The sequence below is a fragment of the Oreochromis aureus genome, linkage group 3 (assembly GCF_013358895.1).
Source record: "Oreochromis aureus strain Israel breed Guangdong linkage group 3, ZZ_aureus, whole genome shotgun sequence".
NCBI lineage: Eukaryota > Metazoa > Chordata > Actinopteri > Cichliformes > Cichlidae > Oreochromis > Oreochromis aureus.
The window spans coordinates 40,576,193-40,596,146 of NC_052944.1; the positions used below are offsets into that span (position 1 = coordinate 40,576,193).

A 19,954-nucleotide genomic window follows, 5' to 3' on the forward strand; every position below is an offset into this window, starting at 1 on the left:
AGTTAAACTAAAATCATCATCAGAAACATTTTGTACTCAGTATTTTATTCTGATGTACCTCATTGTGTTCATAGTTGTAGACAGTGCTCAAAGTGAGGCAGAGTTTATAACTGAATGTTTGCCTTTTTGAGATTTCTGTCTGGAATTTCTTCAATTGTAAACTAATCTAAAACTTTAACTCTGACTTTATTCGTTTCTTTTGCACAGCTTGTTTCTCTTAATTACAAGGTGCTGTTAATAAGCAACCTGCCTAAGTATCATGATGGCTGTTATGCAGAGGAGGACATCGCCAGTCTGCTCACTCCACACAGATTTGAATATTATCACGACACGATCTACGTTATACCACAGGCGCGCATGGTAAGCACCAGGTCATGAATTTGCATTGGGCTGGATTATTACCTTCATTTTAATGGGATTCTAAATGTCTTTTCTAAGACATTTAGACCTAACTAACATTTAGTTAATACGTATTTTGTGAGCGCCTGTCAGTGTGTCAGTGTTTGTTTGTTTTCCCTTCAGGCTTTTGCCCTCATGCCGACAGTAATGGCAGCCAAAAACATCATGCTAGTATCAGAAAGACATAAATTTATTCTCAATGGGTCTAAACTTCGACTGCAGGTTGTGAAGAGCAGGAATATCAAGACCCCGGTGAGCACTGTTTAGATAATACACTTTACTGTTGTGACATGTTATTAAAAATAATTGAAAATATCTGTATCTGCTTGTTGATGGAAACAGTATGTTTTTAAATGTTCAATCTATTTAAAATGTGGTTGTAAATAAAAAAATTAATGTAACATTTTGTAGAGGCTATAAGTAATAAAAAAATACTCTTTGAACTGAAATCAATTTAACAGAATCCAACATTTATTTGATGTAAAGACTTTTAACTATTTGTTTTTCTTTCAGCTTGAGTTTTATAAGTATCTGATGAATCGGCTGTGTTATGTTATGAAGGTAACACGCACACATATCTCAGAAACAAAGACTACACTAGAATACCTTATAAAGTATAGAGTATAAAGTTATAACTGGAAGCACTCACATCCAAGTCAAAACACCTTGAAAAATATGAGCATATATTAACACAGGGCTAGGAAAGGTTTGGATAACTTTTTTCCTGGAATAAGTTAAATCCTCATTCAAAACTGCATTTTGTATTTAAAAAAATGTTTGTTTTTTTAAATTTGAAACATGCAAAAAACTAAGAACCCAGGAAAGGGCCAAAAGTGGTTTTCTGTGTACACAGCTAAGTTTAAATATTTTCTCAAACAATGTTATCAACAAAAGCAAGATCTGCAGTTATAAATTGTTTGGATAATGAAGATAGCTGCCAGGGTGCATACATGCTGTGTGACTATATGTGCAAACTTATGACCTTAATCTTGGAACTGTAGTTTAAGAATGCATGGAATGTCATACTGTTTCTGGTTTGTTTTAATGTTCACACGGGTTTCTCGAAACAGGAAGAGACAGATATTGGAGCACGGACAATCTACATCAGGAACATCTCACCAGGCGAGTCCCGGGACCTCAGAGAAGCTTTGGGAAAAATCGGTACTGTAAGAAACTACCTGCCTCTTCTCAACAAGGTATAAACACACTTATAAGCAGCAACAAGTGCATGTTTTAAAAGTCTCTGAGAGGCTGTATGAGATATGTGTTTATGTAAGTGTATTCTTAACTATCCCCCCAAAATTGACAGACACATTAAAACAAGATAATGTGACTGGATTTGGATGCTACTTATCTTGATGAAAGCACAACTGCAAAACTATAAAGATAGTAAAGAGAGACTGCAGGTAATCTGTTCGCTGTAACAGATGATTCTTCATATGCTCATGCGCACTAGTGTTCATCACATTAGAGCATTAGTGCAGGGGTCATGTTGAGCATGGCTCCAGTGCATCATTGAGTCAGGATTTCTGACTTTTGAATCCAGTAAACTCCACAATAAAGCTGTGCTTAGCTCACTGTTTCCATGTGTTCCATTTTCTACCATTTAGAATGTGAAATTAAAATCTTTAGAGTAAATTTTATCTTTCTTGTGTTTCAGGTGTTAATTGAATTTGAGTCTCTGTGTGATGCTGATCGCCTTGGTGTTTGGTACAGCCTTCTAAAACGGGCCACTGGCCACAAATTGTCAAGGGTGGAAATACCACACAGTGGATTTACGTCACTGCGTAAGTGTGTTTTGAATGGGATTTTAAATAAATGTGATTCAAACGGGAAAAAAAGATAGGTGAAGTTGATGGAAGGTCATCTGGTAAGACCCTGAATATGGTGGGTTGTTTTTTGGCTGTAAAACCTGTCTGGTAAGGGTAGCTGCTATTGTCCTGCTGGCCTTCCTGTACTGTGGGATTGCTTTGGGTGAGGTACATTTGCACGCTTTAAAGATCTACATGGTCTTCTACAAGGCAAGCTTAAGAGTTACACTTTTTACACATTGGTTGTATTGTCCAAAATGGAAAATTTAATACATTTTGTATGGACAATACAATTGCCGTATTGTCCAAAGACAAGAGTCTTTGGACAATACGGCAAATATTGTCATCTTAGTGGGTGATGCACAAGAAAACAAGTGAATTGAAGATTACAAGGAGTGGCAAAAGCATACTGATACTAGAGACAGATTAAAATCCAGCTAATCAGGGGCACTATAGAGCAAGACATGGTGTAACACACAACTTAGTAGAGCTGCAGAATTCTGAAAAATTCTCTTATAAATGTCACATTCCACTTTCTGAACTTCTAAAATTTGCTTAGAGAACAAAATAAGGACTTATTGGGCCGGACCACAGACTACTGTGGGACTTTCTGTCGGAAAGACTTAAAATATACGGAGAAGACACCTCGCGGCCTGCAAGAACCACGCGCCAACGTGATACAGATGAATCGAACTAAGTCTCATCCAGCCTAACTGAAACGGCAGGGATGACTGCTGAAGAACTGAAAGCCAACACTAAACTCCCTGCGAGGAGAACTGTCTAAAGTCATAAAAGAGGAACTTAGAGATATTTTTGGAGTTCAGTTTTATCAATTCTGAAATACAAGTAGTCAGGTCCGAAATAGCTAACACTGCCAGTAACCCCGGTTATTCCCTTCTTTTATTGTCTCTGCCCTAGACACATGAACCAGAGTCATTACTTAAACTCCACTTTTTCAGACTGGCATTTGATCTAACTCTCTAATCATTTTTTTCTGATGCCTATGATACCTTGGGTATCTGTAAAGGTGCTTAAAGTTAAACTGAAAGTCAGTTAAAAACCTGACACATACACACACACAAAAAAAAATTAAACAAAACTTATTTTTGCTTCTGCAGCACCAAGATTGCCACACAAAGCTTTGCCAGACAGCGAGGTTGCTGTTGATGGTGCAACTGTCCCAACAGAAGATATTACCATCCCACAACGCAGCACTTCACCATATTGGATCACAATGACAACTAGTCCCTTTGTTTTCCCCACTGTCTCTCCTTGGTTCACAATCCCAGGTGAGAGAAAAAGCTGAAAACTAAAATTAACCTCCAGATATAAAGTGTTGACTGTTACTAACTGTGTGTGTTTTACACTTCTAGAGTATTTTACTGTCAGTGAACCTGATGACATTGAGGTGAGTGCATTTTATAAGTACAGGTTTCATGTGTTAAACAGGAATCCTTGAGTAAATACCAAGAGGCGTCCATTTTCCAAATACCGACCTCAAAAGCCACGTTTCTTTTTTTATTCTAAACTTGGGTTCATTTTGTCTTCTCTATGTGGTCAGTTATAGTAATATATTTTTTTAAAAAGTACTGCAAAGTTTCTGTTCACATAAACTTTGGTTCTTGAACCTTGTGTCTTGTAGAAAGCCCAATCTCAGGGTTCTATGTTCTCCACGATCATGTTGACCGGTTTGCCAGAAGGAAACTACAGACAGGAGGATGTCGCCAAGCTGGTGTGGCGTTACTTCCCTGATCAGACTGTTCAGACTCTGTACTACAACATAATCGTTTTATCACTGCAGAGGAGGGTGAGGAGTAGACCCAGCAGGCTGATACAGAGAAATTTGCATTTGCAAATTTAATTCAATTTAATGATTAATATTGAATGTTTCCTTTGCATCATTTTCCCCCCCAGGCCTTTGTATTTTTTAACAGCTGGGATGCGTGCTGCGATTTCGCCAGAGATTACCTCAAAGATCCAGTTACTGTTGGAGAGTGGACGCTCAAAATCCACGTTGTTTTACAAGACATGCGTCCTGGTTCAAGTGAGGTATGAAAATAGAGCTGGAAAATCTGGGCTGTTAAATCAGGGGCATGCTCCTGTTTCACTCAAACTATTCAGATCCCAATCAAAACAGATTTCTCCTCTAAGGAGTGAGCACAGCATCATCCTTCTCTAGGGAATTGCACAATTTAGTAGAAATTAAAAACAGGGAAAATATGCATGACTTTCATATCAAGTATTTATTATTATTTTGTCTGTGTTTGTTCTTTCCTTTTTGCGACAGCAGCACAAAAGCTGTATGAACTTTATCCACTTTTCTGTTCATAGGCGACAACCCTCGTCATTCCGCCACCACTTTAAAGTTTCCACAGAGCTTCTTGTGAAGTCAGCTCTGTGTCCCCAGACATAGGTTATAGAGTGTTTCACTGACTATTAAGCAATGCCCTTACTTATTTTCAAACTTCAGTCACTGCTAACCTTCTAGCTTCAGAGTTTCCCATCTCAAGTTTCCTTGTGGGCTAGCTATTCAGGCCCTTTGTGAGAACTCTCTCCACAGCTACATGTTAAGAGGAATTGAGGTCGACAAATTTTGCGGAAAGTTACTGAGACTCAAAAAGCATCAAATAGTTCCTGCAAAACTTTGGTTATATGTTATGTCGTTACTGTCCTGAAGTATGAATCCTTTCCCACAAAGATGCAAACCAGGAGTTGTAGCACATCTCTGAGGGATCGAGTTACTTCTCACTTACAGTGGAGTCCAATATTTATCTTATTAAATGTGGTCAATAGAACATTAAAAAACACTCTAACCAGGAGGAGAGTTATTCAATAGTTATTTTACAAACAAAGGATCAGTAATTGATGTAATCCGCTTTCATCTTCTACTCTTTTCACAGGAGAACATGTACAGAAGCATGATGAAATGGAGCAGCACTGTAAGTCAGCAGTCACATAAATCCGTCCTGTAAAAGCAGCAGGCTCGGGTCTCCCATCTTAACGCTGGTTGTTTTTCAGCATGTTCCAGAGTCTGAGTCTCTGGAGGACCGGCTGCTGAGTGTGGAGGTCTCCGAGGTGAATGTGGACCTTCTCGTGAAGATCATGAAAGTGGTGGCTTCCATTGCTGCTTTTGTCAGATTTTTGCCGCTTGGCAACAGGGTACGATTTCATAAACACCTGCAACTTTTTCACTTTTTACATCTGCAAGGCTTGTCATGGTGTCTTAAAATGCATCTTTTTCTGAAAAGACTTCAGAAGGTATTAAGTCTTAAATTTCACCCACAAAGCTGGTACAGTTTGGTTCGATTTACACTGCTTAATAAAATTAAGGGAACACTTAATCAATGTTCCCTCTAAGCTGCGCTAGTGCGCAATTGCGCACTCCTGGCACGATCTCTGCGCACAGAACATCTGTGTTACACTATAATCCAGTTTTGAGTTCCCTCCCCATTTAAGACGCCTTAACGCCCACCCACATCCTGGGCCATCTGACCTCAGGAAATCGCATGATAAGGTGGGGCCAGGTTTCACAATGAGCTCACCCAAAACCCTGGCTGATTGGGAACCACACCCGCTTTCACACCTTGGCTCAGGTGATTAGAGGATCATCAGGGGGTCCTTTGTCCCTCCTTGGGGGGATACTCCCACTGGGTTTAAATCTGGGACTCTCGGCCATTTGACCTTAGAACTGAAGAAGCTTCTCGGATGAGAGGTGAAACGTCTTCAAGCAACTTAAAGAAGTCCAGACGCTTTTCTTTGCTAGCTCCTTTGACTACGATGACCTGGATGACTGAGAACCTTCACAGACATACTGCTGAATGGTCATTGCTCTTCTATGGCCCTGTCATGAACCAAGCAGCCAGGAACACACAGGCACAAATGTTATCTTCAAAAAACGGGCTTTATTATACCCCAAAAGGACAAGATGATTACAAAAATTCAATTTTTTTTAAGAACCAAGTGGGCCCATAAAAGAGGTTTACTTAACAGAGTTCTACTCAAAAGTCACCTGCACAACCACATAACTCAACAAACTGACCTGCCCAAATGAGAAACAGCTCCAGTCATATAGCAAATGAACAAACCATTAGTGATGTGTCGGCCGCGAACGAAACGGCTCTTAGAGCTGACTCTTTGAAGTGAACGACACGAGCCGGCTCCTTATTGGGAGCCGTGTTTTGTTTTGTTTTTTCTCTCACCCACTCTCTCGCACTTTTTTCCGCTTCACTCCGCACGCGAGCCTTGTGCTTTGCGCTGGGAAAAGGGGGGAGGGGCGGTAGTTACACTCAGTAGCACAGGAACAGAGCAGGAGGGAGAGAGCAAGAAAGAGAGCCAGGGACAACAACGTCACATTAAAAAGGTATAGTAATCATCCACAACTATTTTCAGTTGCGGATGATAAAGGATTCAGAAAGTTTATTCATGCAGGTCCATATGACAGAGAATGTGCATCTTCTTTTAGTTTTCATATTTTAATTTATATTTAATTGTGTTGTGGTTTGCAGTGTTTTGTGTTGTTTCACTGTAAATTTGTTTAAAAGGAAAAAGCTGAAAATTTAAATAGTTAAAAGTTGAAATGTGAATAGTTGGTTTTTGTATTATATGATTTATTTATTACATTTTATGTGGAGTGAATAAATAAAAGTATATTTACGGTGGCCCCTAGAGACAAACCACGTACAAACTCCAAAACACATACAAAACACAACAAAAGTGCTCCAGGATGCTAGGCGCAGTGTTGAGCTTTTGTTACCTAGTGGCTACACAAGCCAGCAAGTACCAACGACCGGATTTGGTGTGTGGTAGTAGCAGGTAAATGAACATTTTTTTTTAAAATTATTTGAATATATATGAGTGCTTGTGTATAAATACACAAACAATACACATATGCTTTCAATTGTGTAATTTAAGTGATCTAGGTAGCTCTGTTTTGGAGGTTCAGTTAACGCTAGAAATGTGTTTTGGAGTTTGTACCTGCTTTGTCTCTAGGGGCTACGACATATATTTATATATAAACATATATAAATAAAAACACGTTGTTGTTTTTGTTTTTTTTACATTAGTAATTCCTTTTGTGCATATTTTTATATTGTTGTTAATAATAAATTAATTAAAGCAACAAAACAACCTGAAGAGCCGAAAGAGCCGGTTCTCTAAAAAGAGTCGGAAATCCCATCACTACAAACCATTATAACACACCATCTCCTGATATTTTCTTCACACTTTTGAAGCCGCACTGTTAGACACTGCAGATCTTCTTGTGACTGCCATTCAGGAGGAGCTAGACTGCCTATGCAACCTGAGTTGCATGCAGAATTCCACCAACAGTGAAAATCAGAAAAAATTCAATCAGGGAGGATAAAGAAAGCAATAAGTGGTTAACACAGAAAATAAAGACATTAAAAAAAACCTGTGTAGCTTTGCAATGGCAGTGAAAATGGTCAAACAGAACATCCCTGAAGTTAACTGGTGTAACTTTCTTATACTGTGATGATCACGTGGTTTTTAAACTGTGTTTTTAAGTTTGACTTATTCGGTTTCCAGCTTTAAGCAAGACTTTTAATATTGAGAAACTTTTTAAATGAGTCTGAAGGAGACTTTGTTTTTTTAACACTAGTTCAGCAAGTTTTAATATTCAGACAGTCCCTGCGGCAGGCAATCTGAATTTTACATGCCATTGCGAACATTGGTGAAATGCACCAAGTTCTCAACCAAGTGGTAATCTTATGACCTGTCCAGCCTTTCGTCCTGGCCCATCTAGCAGGGAAGATGCCTGCACTTTGAGGCAGCACTAAGTTATTCTTTTATTGTTTCTTGCTCAGTGGTTTTATTCTTTAATCAAAAACTTTGCAAAAGTATAGAAAAATGTTTGCACTTATTTTCCATTTGCAAGTTTGAAACACCAAGATTTTTTTGTTCTTTTACCAAAAAGTTGTACTATCATACAGGGCAATAAAGAAACTTGCCAGGACCTCTGTCCTGTTACTTTCACAAATTGGGCCTGTAGCGCACCCTTTGAGTACCACTGTGTTGCTCAAATTTCCTCAGGAAGAAAACATTTTTACTGTCACTGATTTAATATCTTTCTGTTTTCTCAGATATGCATTGAGATGGCTGAACCTGGTGGATTAACACAGGTGATGGAGAGCAATGTCGCCAAGGACTATTTCTCTTCTTGGTAAGTGTGTCCCACAATCAGAAGTGAGACAAAGAGTACACTGATTTTAGAATGTGTGTGTTTTTTAAAGTGTCTTCATGCTTGTCTGACCTTGTGCTTTTTTCTCTCCTCTTCATAGGAGTAAAGTCGGACGTATTGAGTCGTGAGTATCTTTCTATTTCAGGTTTAGTGGCAGAGTCAAAACAGTGATGATGACTGCTACACTCCTCAAGGTTGTGCTATAGTAAACAGTTCCCAAAGATGCAAAAAGAGAAGAATGTGATTTAGACATAAGCAACTCTAGATTAGAAATTTGAAATGGAATTTCTTATTTAACATTAACATTTTGTGACAACAAACCTCTTTTCATAGTAACCTACTGGCATCTTTGCTTTTAAATTCAGTTTGAAGAGCCTGAAACAGCGTCTGCAAGACTCGGGTGAGAACACAGTTAACCTCGAACTGGAAAGCGAGAAGGCCACAGAATCGACCGTTGCCCCTCAGCCAAGTGAGGAAGGCCAGAAAGCAGCAGTGAAGGAAGAGGGGCCACCACAAACTTTGGTCACTGCTCCTGATGCAAACGCCGCCCCCGCCGCTTCTAGCGATGCTCCTTCGGCAACAAGCCCAGTCAAGTCTGAGGAAAAAGACTCAGAACTTCCTCACATCAATGAGGACATTTTCATGGCCATTACAGCTGCGGTTCGTGAGCATAGACAGGGTCGAGGATGCAGGGCACAGAGCAAGGAAAGAGAGGTAACACTTTAAATTTCACCGTGTTTTCCCAAAATATCTTAAGACACTAAAAGCCTACTGTTGGAGATCACATATGAGCATTGTATAGTAGTACACTGTTGATTGTTGCGGTAAAGCTGGAGGCTGTATGAATAATTAATGCTGATAATAATAATAATGTATACTTTATTGATGCCCCTGGGGAAATTACTCTCTTTGCATTTGAGCCGTTCACCCAGTGAAGCAATGGGCAGCCACTAAGCAGGCGTACCGTGTGTAGGGATGGTACCTTGCTCAGGGTTACCTCAGGGTAGCCGTTCAGTGGATTTGAACCCCCGACCTTCCGATCACGGGGCAAGTGGTTTCGAAGTCTGTATTTCACATGTGGTAGTAGACTGGCAGTTTACGTCTGCGACACCTGATCAGCCGAAGGCAGAGCAGAGAAGGAGACTGCTCACTCCCCATCATGACAGGCGGAGATACTGTCCACTATACTAATGAGGAAGATACCATTTTTAGATTTGCATTATTTCTGGAACAGATAAATTAAGCGAAGGTCATCATTACATATAGTCAGAATAACACAAAATTAACTCAGTTAATTTTTTTTCTTATCTTAATTTCCAGAGCAAAAGCTGCAGCCCTAGTAGGGCACAGGATGAAGACGCACCAAACGAAAAGGTAAAAGTTCATCAGACCCACGAGGATTTCTCTTGTGGGTGGTGGCGGTGGGCGACTGGGCTAACTCAAACACTTAATCACACTGAGAAAATTGGTCATGTGGTTACTGATCATATAGGAGGTTTTTGTGGACAGAGGGACATTCATTGATAGTTACACTCTGTAAGCTGTTTCATGGCTCAACAGACTGTTTTTGGTTTTTCCATCTAGGTTCAAGTTGATAATTTAGAGAAGAAAGTTTCTTCAAAGAGCCGCCCTTTTGGTGAGCCGGATTTCAATTTGGACCACTTTGTCACTGTTGATGAAATTAACGAGGACGCAGCAGACGCAGACCCCAATGATGAAAGCGACTCTTCAACTAAGCCAAAGTCCACAGAGAATACGGAAAGGCAAAGCTCAGATGCGTCTCCTGCTTCCAAACGAACCTCAGCAAGGTCCTCCAAAGACTCCAGCAGCTCAGCCTCTTCCTCATTAGAGCCCACGAAATCTTCTGAGAAAAGCAGTTCAACCTCCTCACCACGAAAAAGTAAAGACTCATTTGAATCCACCAAACCCGAATCCTCTGTGAGTGTCAGTAAGCCTGTTTCCTTTTCTGGTGAGAAAACGCAGCCAAGCAAACCTCCAGACAAATCGTCGCATTCTTTGTCCTCGGGTTATAGGACCCGTTCATCAAAGATGGCATCAACCGCTGCTGCAGAGCTAACGGAGGAAAGTGCAGCAACAAAGTCTGACCTCAAAGTGTCAGCAAAGGAAAATCAAACTAAAATGGAAACATCATCAGAGACACAGCCACCTGCAGAGGGAGAGGGATTAGGGATGAAGAGCCAAACACAGACTCTGGAGGCTGAATGTAAGGATGACGCAGACAAAGAGTCAAAGAAAAGCAAAGGAGAAGATGGGGAAAAAGACAATGCGGGGAAATATCCACAGGAGGAGGAAGATGATGGTGAAAGTTACCAGATCCTTGATTCGAACGAGGAGCCAACAGATGAACAGATAGATGAAGACACAAACCAAGAGACTAAAACAGAGTCATCAGGGCCTGAGCAAACCCAGAGTTTGCATGAGGGGGATAGTCAGGTCTTGGACAGCATTGATGATAAAGGCTCAGAGGAGTCCAGTAAAACTGAAACGGATGCTTCTCTCTATATGATAGACAGCGTTAGTGAAGACCAAGCCAGTACAGTCCAAGAGGACAGTCATCTGGTCAAAGATGAAGGTGCCACAGCAAAGCAGCTGTCTGAGGAAAAAATTCAAGATACCAATGCTGAACCAGATGCAGCTGATAAAAAAGAAGGGTTGGATCCAAGCATGAACCAAACTCCAAGGTCCAGTGCAGATGGAAAAGAAATGAATGAGGAGATGCTCTCAGAAAAATCAAACAAAGCTTCCAAATCATTTTGCCAAACTCCAAATAATGAAGAACAAGAAAACAAAGGCAGTTCAGCAGATGTTACTAAACAGAAAGCCTCTGAGAAGTTAGATTCAGTCAATGATCACACCGGAGGAGAAGATGACAGGAAGGAACGTAATACTCAGAGCCAGGAGGTATCTAAAGCAGTCACTGAAGGAACTGAAGAAGAGGAAGAAGCTTACCAGATAATTGATTCTGTGAAAGAAGAGCCAGCGACCACAGAGACCGAGGCAGAGGCTGAGAACAAGGAGGAAAAAACCAAGAAAGACGCTGAAGTGGCTAAACGAGCTGAAAGACCAACAAGGAGGGGTGGACCAAGAACCAGAACATCTAAAAGAGAGGAGAAAGAGACACAGGAGGAGATGATCTTTGAGGTAGTGGATTGTGTTGAAGATGAATTTGTTCAACATGTCTCCACCACAGAGAGGCCTGGTAGAAGGAGGTCGGCCAGAGGAAACAAAGAAGATAAAATGACGCCAACTTCCACAGTTGCATGTATAAAACCCGTCAGGGAAGAGGAATCTACGTCCGAGATCCCAGACTCAGTGGAGGGTAAGGCTGCCATGAACGAACAAACCATCACAACAAGGTCAACCAGAGGAAGAAGAGAAACTAAAGAAGACGTCTCAAAAAAAGACAAGACACCAACGAGAAGGAGGCCGACACCTGCCAGAGATTCTCAGGAACCAAAGAAGGAGGAACCTCTGCAGACTGAAGAGAAAGGCCCCATGAAAGAGAGCACACCAACAAAGAAGAGCGAGGAGAATGCCACCTTTACAATAGTAGACCCAGTGCAGGATGAAATTATTAAGGATGAACTGGCCAAAACTCCAGAAAAAAGAAGAAGGGGAAGACCAAAGAAGGACACTAAAGTAACTAAAAAACAAGCTGCCTTAAAGAATGCTGCATCTAGTAAAGTGGCTGATGAAGAGGAGGCCATTTATCAGATTGTTGACTCGGCTGAGGATGAGACGGCTGACAATGAGCCTCTCAAAGACCAGAGTACAGAAGAGCCAACAGTGCCTAAAGACGATAAAGACTCAGCATCGCCAAAAAATGCAGATGAGGAGGAGGAAGAGCCGTTGTATCAGATTGTAGATTCTCTAGAAGACGATCAAGTCCGAGAAGACCCAACAAATGCACAAACATCAGACAGAGAGACAAAGGAGCGAGAGACACTCGGTAAAAAAGAAGACTCTCTCACATGCGGCGCTATGGCTGCGGAAGTGGTCGATAAAGAGGAGTGTTTGGATCACACTGCTGAGGTTAGTAATGCTCTATCTGCTGAAGACGGGTCTGGTACAGCAACAAAGGAAGAGAAGCCAAAAACAGATACTAAAGAGGCCACTGGGTCCCAAAGTGATGCTGCTGCAGTACCAGAAGAAAAGACAAATCTGGAGGAAGACACCCAGGAGCTGGTTACTCTGGATGAGGTGGGAGCAGATGATGCTGGGGAGGAAAGAGCAGTGGAGGGTCAGGACTGGAGCAGGGAGATCACCAAGGGAGAACCTGCAGAGCTCATCACTCTGGATGAGGTTGTTGAAAATGATGAGGAGTGGGAAAGGACAGTGGAGCCCCGCCCACCAACACAGGAGAGCCAATCAGTGGAGGCCGCAGACATAGAGGTAATGTTGAGATTCATTTGAGCGTCTTTGTTTCCTCTTTAGTAAAAACAGAAAACTCGATGGTCGTGATTTTGTGTCTTTGTTTTTAGACTTTGGCGACAGCAGCTGAGGTAGAAGAGGAAGCAGAGAAGACATCAGGATCTGCTAAACGCAAACATGATGAAACAGGTCAGTTTCATTCTCCATCCATCCATTTTTTAACCGCTTGTTCAAGTTCGGGTCGTGGGGCCAGTCGGAAGTTCAGACTTCCGTCATATCCTCATTGCTAGATCTGCCCCGGGGCTTCCTCCCAATAGGACATCCCGAAAACACAGCACCTAGGAGTTGCCCAGGAGGCATCCTAGTCACACACTTAAACCACCTCAACAGAGTTTGATTTGCATGGTCAGATTTTGTGGAGGAGAAGCGAATGTGTACAGCATAGTTTTTGTTGGCAGGGCTCTAGAGTGCGACCAACTTGGTCACAACTGTGACCAAATTTTTCAATGGTGTGACTAAAATAAACCTTAGGTCACACCGGTGTGACCAGCTGTTCGAGTGTAAAAAAAAAAAAAAAAAAAAAAAGTCTCTGCAACTCTGAAAGTACAGATATTCCAGTAGTCCTTAGTGCATGTTTGAAAGTGCAGGTGGATAGAGAGAGTTGAGTATCTTGAATTAAGCGATATTGATTCATTAAATCCTGAATAGAGTTTTAAATGTATTTTGCCAGAAACACCAGAATCTCAGGTTAAAGCTCATAAAACTATTTCAACAACCACCAAACAGCAAATGAGAGAACAGGTAAACGGATTCCACACAAAGACGTAAACACGGAGCGGACCCGACACATCAGAATCAGCTTTCTCTTTCTCGGCTTTCTCACCCAACGGCCTGTACACGGACACACCGTCGGGGCTGAAAGCTGACAGCTCACTGATTCTGATGCGTTGGCGGGTCCGCGCTTTGTTTTACGTCTTTTTTTTCTTGATTCTGAGTAGCAGGTTTTGTTTCTCTCAGAACAAAATTCACTGATCCAGCAGCAAAAGAAGCAGCAAACTGCGCTTCACATTTGATAAACATCGTCATGAATTCCCTCTGACATTGGCTGTTTTGCTTCCACCACGATAAAAATCACACTTCATGCACAGCTCTCTCTCTCTCAGTTTCCCGTCTCAAATCTCTGTTTTCTGCATTATTCATTCGCTCATTACCCACCAGTCTACCGTTGTTTACAGCGCTGTCGGTCGCCGTCTATTCTTTTTTTTTTTTTTATACCTCAAATGACCTCGGACAAGAAAGCCTGTTCTGCTGTCCAGTACTGAAGAAATTTAAACTTTTTAAAATTATGCAAAATTGCAGAATATTTTTAAGGTTATCTGCTATAAAAAGTCAGGCCAGGAAAATTTCCTTCATGTTTTTCTGTGTTTTATTCTCAGTTACTTTCACACAAAGGCATCTGCTGTGATGTTCACATCTCCGATAAAGTCTCACAAGTGTCAGTACTGATAAATGATCAGAATTATAATATTTCTGACTGTCTGAGGCTAAGTTGAATTGAATCGAATCTGGACCTTGTGAATCGGAATCGATTGGATCATAGAAATCAGTGATAATACCCAGCCCTAGTGAGCAGCCTAGGCCCAACGGAAGTGGGTGTAGCTGTGGGTAATGTGAAAAGATGAAAAGAACTATTGATAACTTTTTTGTTAAGGCCTGATCCATCTGAAATTCATAGCCAGGGCTCTGACACAGAGCCATCAACCTCTGAACGCTGAAAAAGCACAATGTATCCAGAAAACACATTATATGTTCTGATGAATGCACTGCGCAAGTGTCCCCTCTCCCCACTGCCTGATGTGATGATTAAGTTTAATATTGTCTACAATATTGCCAAAGAGTGCCAACGCATTTTAAGCACAAACCTAAGATTGTTAGTTAATCATTTACAAATCAATATTGTCTGTATGGACATCAATTTTCCCCCCAAAACTATACTTCAGCAATGATCAGGGCAGTGTTGGAAGGAAATTGAATGCAAAACAATAACCAATATGCACATACAGGTAGAAATCTACAGGACTACATTTCCAAAATAAGAAATCCGTGGCTAAAGGCCACACTAGGTGTTTGGAAAATGGTGGCAAAAGAAAATAAGCTGCAGAAGGACATAAAAATATTAAAATGGTGTGCATATGATTTGGAATTTACACCAAATCATGTAGACCCTAGTTTTAAAAACTGGATAGGTAAAGGAATTATATTGACATGCGGTATTGTAAAGGAAGATTAAATTGTGAGTTTCCAAACTTTAAAGCAAACATTTCATTTAGAAAACCAAAACCACTATAGATACTTACAGTTAAGAAACTTTTATACTCGAAACATTAAAAACCAAATACCCACTACAGTGAGGCCATTTATCCAACTCTTTGTAAATGCTCATAAGTCAGAAATTAAGAAAGGTGTAATCTCACAAATATGCAAAAGTCTTCATGATCTCAGCAATTATTCAACCAAGTATATAAAAGAAAGATGGGAGAAAGAGGGAGGTCTGGCGATTACAGAAGAGGGATGGCAAAACATTTGTTCTTTTCATTGGAGAAGTACAAAATCACATATTTGGAAGGAGTTCTGCTAGAAAAGTTTTGCTTGTTTTTTCATTACCCCAGCTTTAGTTGTGAATGTTGGAGGAACTGTGGCTATGAAACAGCACACCACTACCATATAATTTGGGATTGTAAGAATATTAGGAATTACTGGATAGAAGTCCATAAAGTGATGCAAAACATATTTAGTACATATTTACACTTTGATTTCAAATCCATATTTTTAGAATACATACCCTCAGACATAAAGGGTATAGATAAATACTTATTTTGTGTGCTGCTAGCTGCAAGTAAAAAGGCACTGACCAAAAGGATCCACCAACATTGAACAACTGTATTGATGTAACTTTGGACATTCATAATATGGAAAAGATTACTTTTTTTAGTGAATTTTGAGTATGAGAAATTTGTAAAACACTGGGGAAAATGGCTCCGCTGTGTGAGTTCCATAAGGCCAGATATCACTGATATTCATCAATGAAGGAATGGTTGTTTAAATATTTGTTTATTTTGTTTGTTTTTTATAATAACATACTAATCTGCTACTGCTACTTAGTGTGTTGGCTTTTCAATTGCCCTCTCTCTGGATGTATATAGTTACAAACTGTATCTATCCGTACACGTTTCTTTGTTTGTGTGTTTTGTTTTTTCCTTTTTTTCATACCTGCATGAAGGAAAAGTACTTGAAGTGATGACGGTCATCCAGACTACTGTACATATGAGTCTTAGAACAAAGGAAGCTATTAAATACTGTACATTTTATTTTATGCATAACTTCAATAAACACTTAAATTTAAAAAAACAAAAAAAACAAAACAAAAAGTGTACATGTAAAACTGCATGGTTAAGCGATGCGGTTGAAAAATTTGGGTGCGCCTAACTAAGGTAGTCATCTACCTTACTAAGAATTGTTTCATTCAACTCGTTCAACTTCAACAAAAAAAATATTTAGGTTAATCCTATATCATCCCTTAGGAGAAACAGGAAACTTTATACTTGACAGAAATATTGTTTTATTTAAATGGAGATTTTCGCACATCGCCCTGTTAGAAGACAGCATTTAACTTGGGTATATTTCAACAAGAAATGAAAGTTTTTACTGCCAATACCAGCCTGTGACCTCTGATTTGTTGTTTTAGAGGAGAGCGTCAACTTTGTGACGGTGGACGAGGTGGGAGAGACTGAGGAGAAGGAGGCGGTCATTACCAGGACAAGAGGTCGACCCAGGAAGAGAACCAGGCAGACCCCCGGTCAGTGTTGGGAAGGTTACTTTTAAAATGTATTCCACTACAGATTACAGAATACATGGCCCAAAATGTATTTTGTAACGTATTCTGTTAAGTTACTCATTGTGAGTAACGTATTCTGAATACTTAGGATTACTTAATATATTGTCATGCTTTTTACATGAATGTAGCAATCACATCCTGCAAATTCCTGTTTGTTTTTGGCTTGTAAGCCCAAATCTCCCTGAATAGACAATATATTTACTGTAGGGGAGAAAAGACTTATGTTAACATAAGATAAGATGTTAGCTCGGTGGCGAGTAGCCTTCAGTAATAGTAATAAGTAACGTAGAAACTGAAGTTGCACATAACACAGGTAGCTACCACAACAAAAACAAGGTAGTTGCAGCAGGCTAATGTTAGTTTTTAAAAAAGAACTTCCAGATGTTTCTTTAGGTTGGAGCCTTTAGACCAGGGGTGTCAACCTCAATTGCACAGGGGGCCAAACGTCAAGGCACACTTTAGGTCGCGGGCCAAACAAGATAAACATTTATTGAACACACTAAAACAATGTTTTTTAAACATAAATATGAATAAGAACAGACAGAAACATAATTCCAGAATAAATGAACTTAAAAAAATAAACTTTAACTTTAAATATTTTGCTCTTCATAAAAATATATCCTGTCAAAATTCTGCAAGTTAGAAATATGAACATGCTGCCAAAAGCCCCCAGAAAAAATAAATGAAAGCAAACACAAGGTTGGAGCCGCATGTAAACAGGGCTGGGGCATTGCTTCTGGAATGGAACTAATAAACTGTGCAGGCCATTCAGTGTCGTACTTTCCCTTGAGTGTCCCATTAGAATGCAGCTCCAACTGAATCTGCACAGGTGCAGTTTCCACATCAACTGTAAGTGGGTTGTGAAGCAGCTCGAAATTCTCATTTTGTGCTTCAAAGTCACCAATGTGCCGTGCAAACTCAGTGTGCTCAGTTTATCAGCAAAGTGCGCATTTGGGAGCACTGTTGCGCTGACTTGGTTCAACATTACTTGGCAACAGGGAAAGTGAGGCAGGTTGCACTGGTGCATTTGTGACAGCTTCACTTGAAATGCCTTCACCGCATCATACATGTCCATGAACTGACAGATTTCCTTGCTGAGCTCAAAAACTCTATTGAGAATTTTTATCCCAACTCAGCCAACGGACCTCAGTATGATAAGGAATGTCGGCAAACTCTGAATCTATTTCCCACATAAAAGACTGAAATTGACGTTGATTTAAACTTTTAACTCAGATAAAATTTACGGTTTGCGTTACGGTGATCATTACATGCTCCATTTTTAGGACTTTACCACACAGCGTTTCCTGGTGTATGATGCAGTGATATGCTGATAACTCACCGGTACAGTTCTCCTCCTGCATCTTTACTCGCATCCTGCTGACTAGTCCACTTTTTTTCACTGCACAACACCGGCGCTCCATCTGTTGTAAGTCCAACAAGTTTGTCCCAGGGCAGTTTCATGTTGGTTACACTTTGACATACGTTTCTCCTCAGGCTCACATTTGCCAAAATCTGCGTGTTGTCTGGACACAAGACGTCGCACACCTTCATCATGCAGCTCTTCAGAGTACCGGGCTGATTTGGCTGTCTCCTCTGCTACAATAAAACTTGCTTTCACAACAGCTTCACTTTGTGATTTTGCTCTGGTGACAAACGTCTGTTGAAATGTCAAATTCTTCTTTAGCTCTTCTACTTTCTGTAGTTTCTGCATTTAGGTTTTTCAGCTTATCCTGATGTTTTGTCTCATAGTGCCGTCTTAAATTAAATTCCTTAATTACAGCCACATTAGCTCCACTAATAAGACACACGGGTTTACCGGCAATGTTTGTAAACATGTATTCAGTCACCCACTGGCGCTGAAAGGCTCTGCTTTCAGAATCAACTTTTCTCTCCACCATTGTGAGCGGCTAGCTTCACAATAACAGAAGTTTGACTTGATTGACGCGGGAATGCTCCCAGCTAGCCTAGCGTTGGGCAAGGTGCCTGCAGCGCTCCATTTTGGGACCTGTAGTTTGTGTGTTATTGGCGCCTCATATCGCCGGGCCATGCATAACAATAATAATAAATCTATATAAAATGATCTCGCGGGCCAGATATAAAAGTACGCCGGGCCAGATCTGGCCCGTGGGCCTTGAGTTTGACACGTGCTTTAGACACTGAGAGCAGCTTGTTTGCTGGCAGAGTTTGCATTGCACTTTCAGATTTCGCCCATCCCTTTGTTCTTTAAATATGAAGTGGTGTTGAAATTTCCAAGTAAGAAATGCATTCCTGCCCGTGCACTGCTGCTTCTCTTGTGCTGGCTCCAGGTCGTGTAACTGACGCAACCAACATACACAGGACGCTTACTTTACACCCTCTTATTGCGTGCTTTGTTTGGGTTTCCGGCAATGTACCAAAAGTAGAGAAGGCCTAACATATGAAACAGAAAAAGACTGCCGTTTAATCCATGAATTTCAATAAATTATCACCTATTTAAGCGGTAACTATAATGGAATATAGTTACTCATATTTTGTATTTTAAATATGTAACATCCATACATATATTCTCCAATGGCTGGCATCTGGGATAAAGTCGTGTCAGAGCTCTGAGACATGAAACTTAATTAATCTGTTGTTTCCTCCCACAGTAAGAAAATCTGCTAGAGGGAAACCAGAGAGCACAAAAGATGAGACAGAAGAAGAGGAAAAAACAGAACCACTGCCTCCAGCTTCTGTTAATCCCACTTTATCACAGGACCGAGACTCATCTGTGCCGCCAGGTGACGGCCAGGCAGAGAGCCAGAGGACCGAGGAGGAAGCAGCGACCCAGCCCGATGCTGCACCTGCCCCTGCTGGACCGCAGCAAGAGCCCAAGTGTCCTGATAAGGAGACACAGGAGGGAGAGGAGAAGGATGGATGGAGCACGGCCGACATTAAAGGTACAAAGAGCTGCTTTAAATCAACAAAATGCATAACTCTGACAGCGAAAACACAGTAAACTGAATATAAAAAGAAAAATTGTATAGTCTGCTACTGTTAGCCTACTAATAGCTTTGAGATGCTTTTCCACTGCCTTGTGGTGGTGGTAATATGTTTTACATATTTGTGGTTGGTGCTAAGGGCCCCAGTGTGTGCGAAGAATATATCCCACACAATCACCAGCCTGAAATTTTGATACAAGGCAGGATGGATCCAAGCTTTCTGACCCTACCATCTGACCCTTCTGACCCTACCAAGTGTTTATTTGAGTTATTACATTCTCCTCTGAACTCAAAAGTGCAT

General features: G+C 40.7%; 1 protein-coding gene across 2 annotated transcripts in view; it reads left to right on the forward strand.

Moving 5' to 3' along the window:
- The window catches only part of LOC120439334 (zinc finger protein 638-like), a 32,690-nt gene that overhangs the window by 11,160 nt on the left and 1,576 nt on the right, over positions 1 to 19,954 (forward strand). For both annotated transcript variants that reach the window (XM_039610223.1, XM_039610224.1), the window contains 19 exons: positions 208 to 360; positions 523 to 651; positions 913 to 960; positions 1,470 to 1,595; positions 2,060 to 2,186; positions 3,329 to 3,499; positions 3,584 to 3,618; positions 3,853 to 4,017; positions 4,125 to 4,259; positions 5,111 to 5,149; positions 5,229 to 5,369; positions 8,309 to 8,388; positions 8,507 to 8,530; positions 8,772 to 9,120; positions 9,727 to 9,780; positions 9,991 to 12,819; positions 12,909 to 12,987; positions 16,544 to 16,654; positions 19,321 to 19,611. In XM_039610223.1, the coding sequence (XP_039466157.1) occupies positions 208 to 360; positions 523 to 651; positions 913 to 960; positions 1,470 to 1,595; positions 2,060 to 2,186; positions 3,329 to 3,499; positions 3,584 to 3,618; positions 3,853 to 4,017; positions 4,125 to 4,259; positions 5,111 to 5,149; positions 5,229 to 5,369; positions 8,309 to 8,388; positions 8,507 to 8,530; positions 8,772 to 9,120; positions 9,727 to 9,780; positions 9,991 to 12,819; positions 12,909 to 12,987; positions 16,544 to 16,654; positions 19,321 to 19,611 (5,086 nt within the window). The remainder of the gene's footprint in view (positions 1 to 207; positions 361 to 522; positions 652 to 912; positions 961 to 1,469; positions 1,596 to 2,059; positions 2,187 to 3,328; positions 3,500 to 3,583; positions 3,619 to 3,852; positions 4,018 to 4,124; positions 4,260 to 5,110; positions 5,150 to 5,228; positions 5,370 to 8,308; positions 8,389 to 8,506; positions 8,531 to 8,771; positions 9,121 to 9,726; positions 9,781 to 9,990; positions 12,820 to 12,908; positions 12,988 to 16,543; positions 16,655 to 19,320; positions 19,612 to 19,954) is intronic.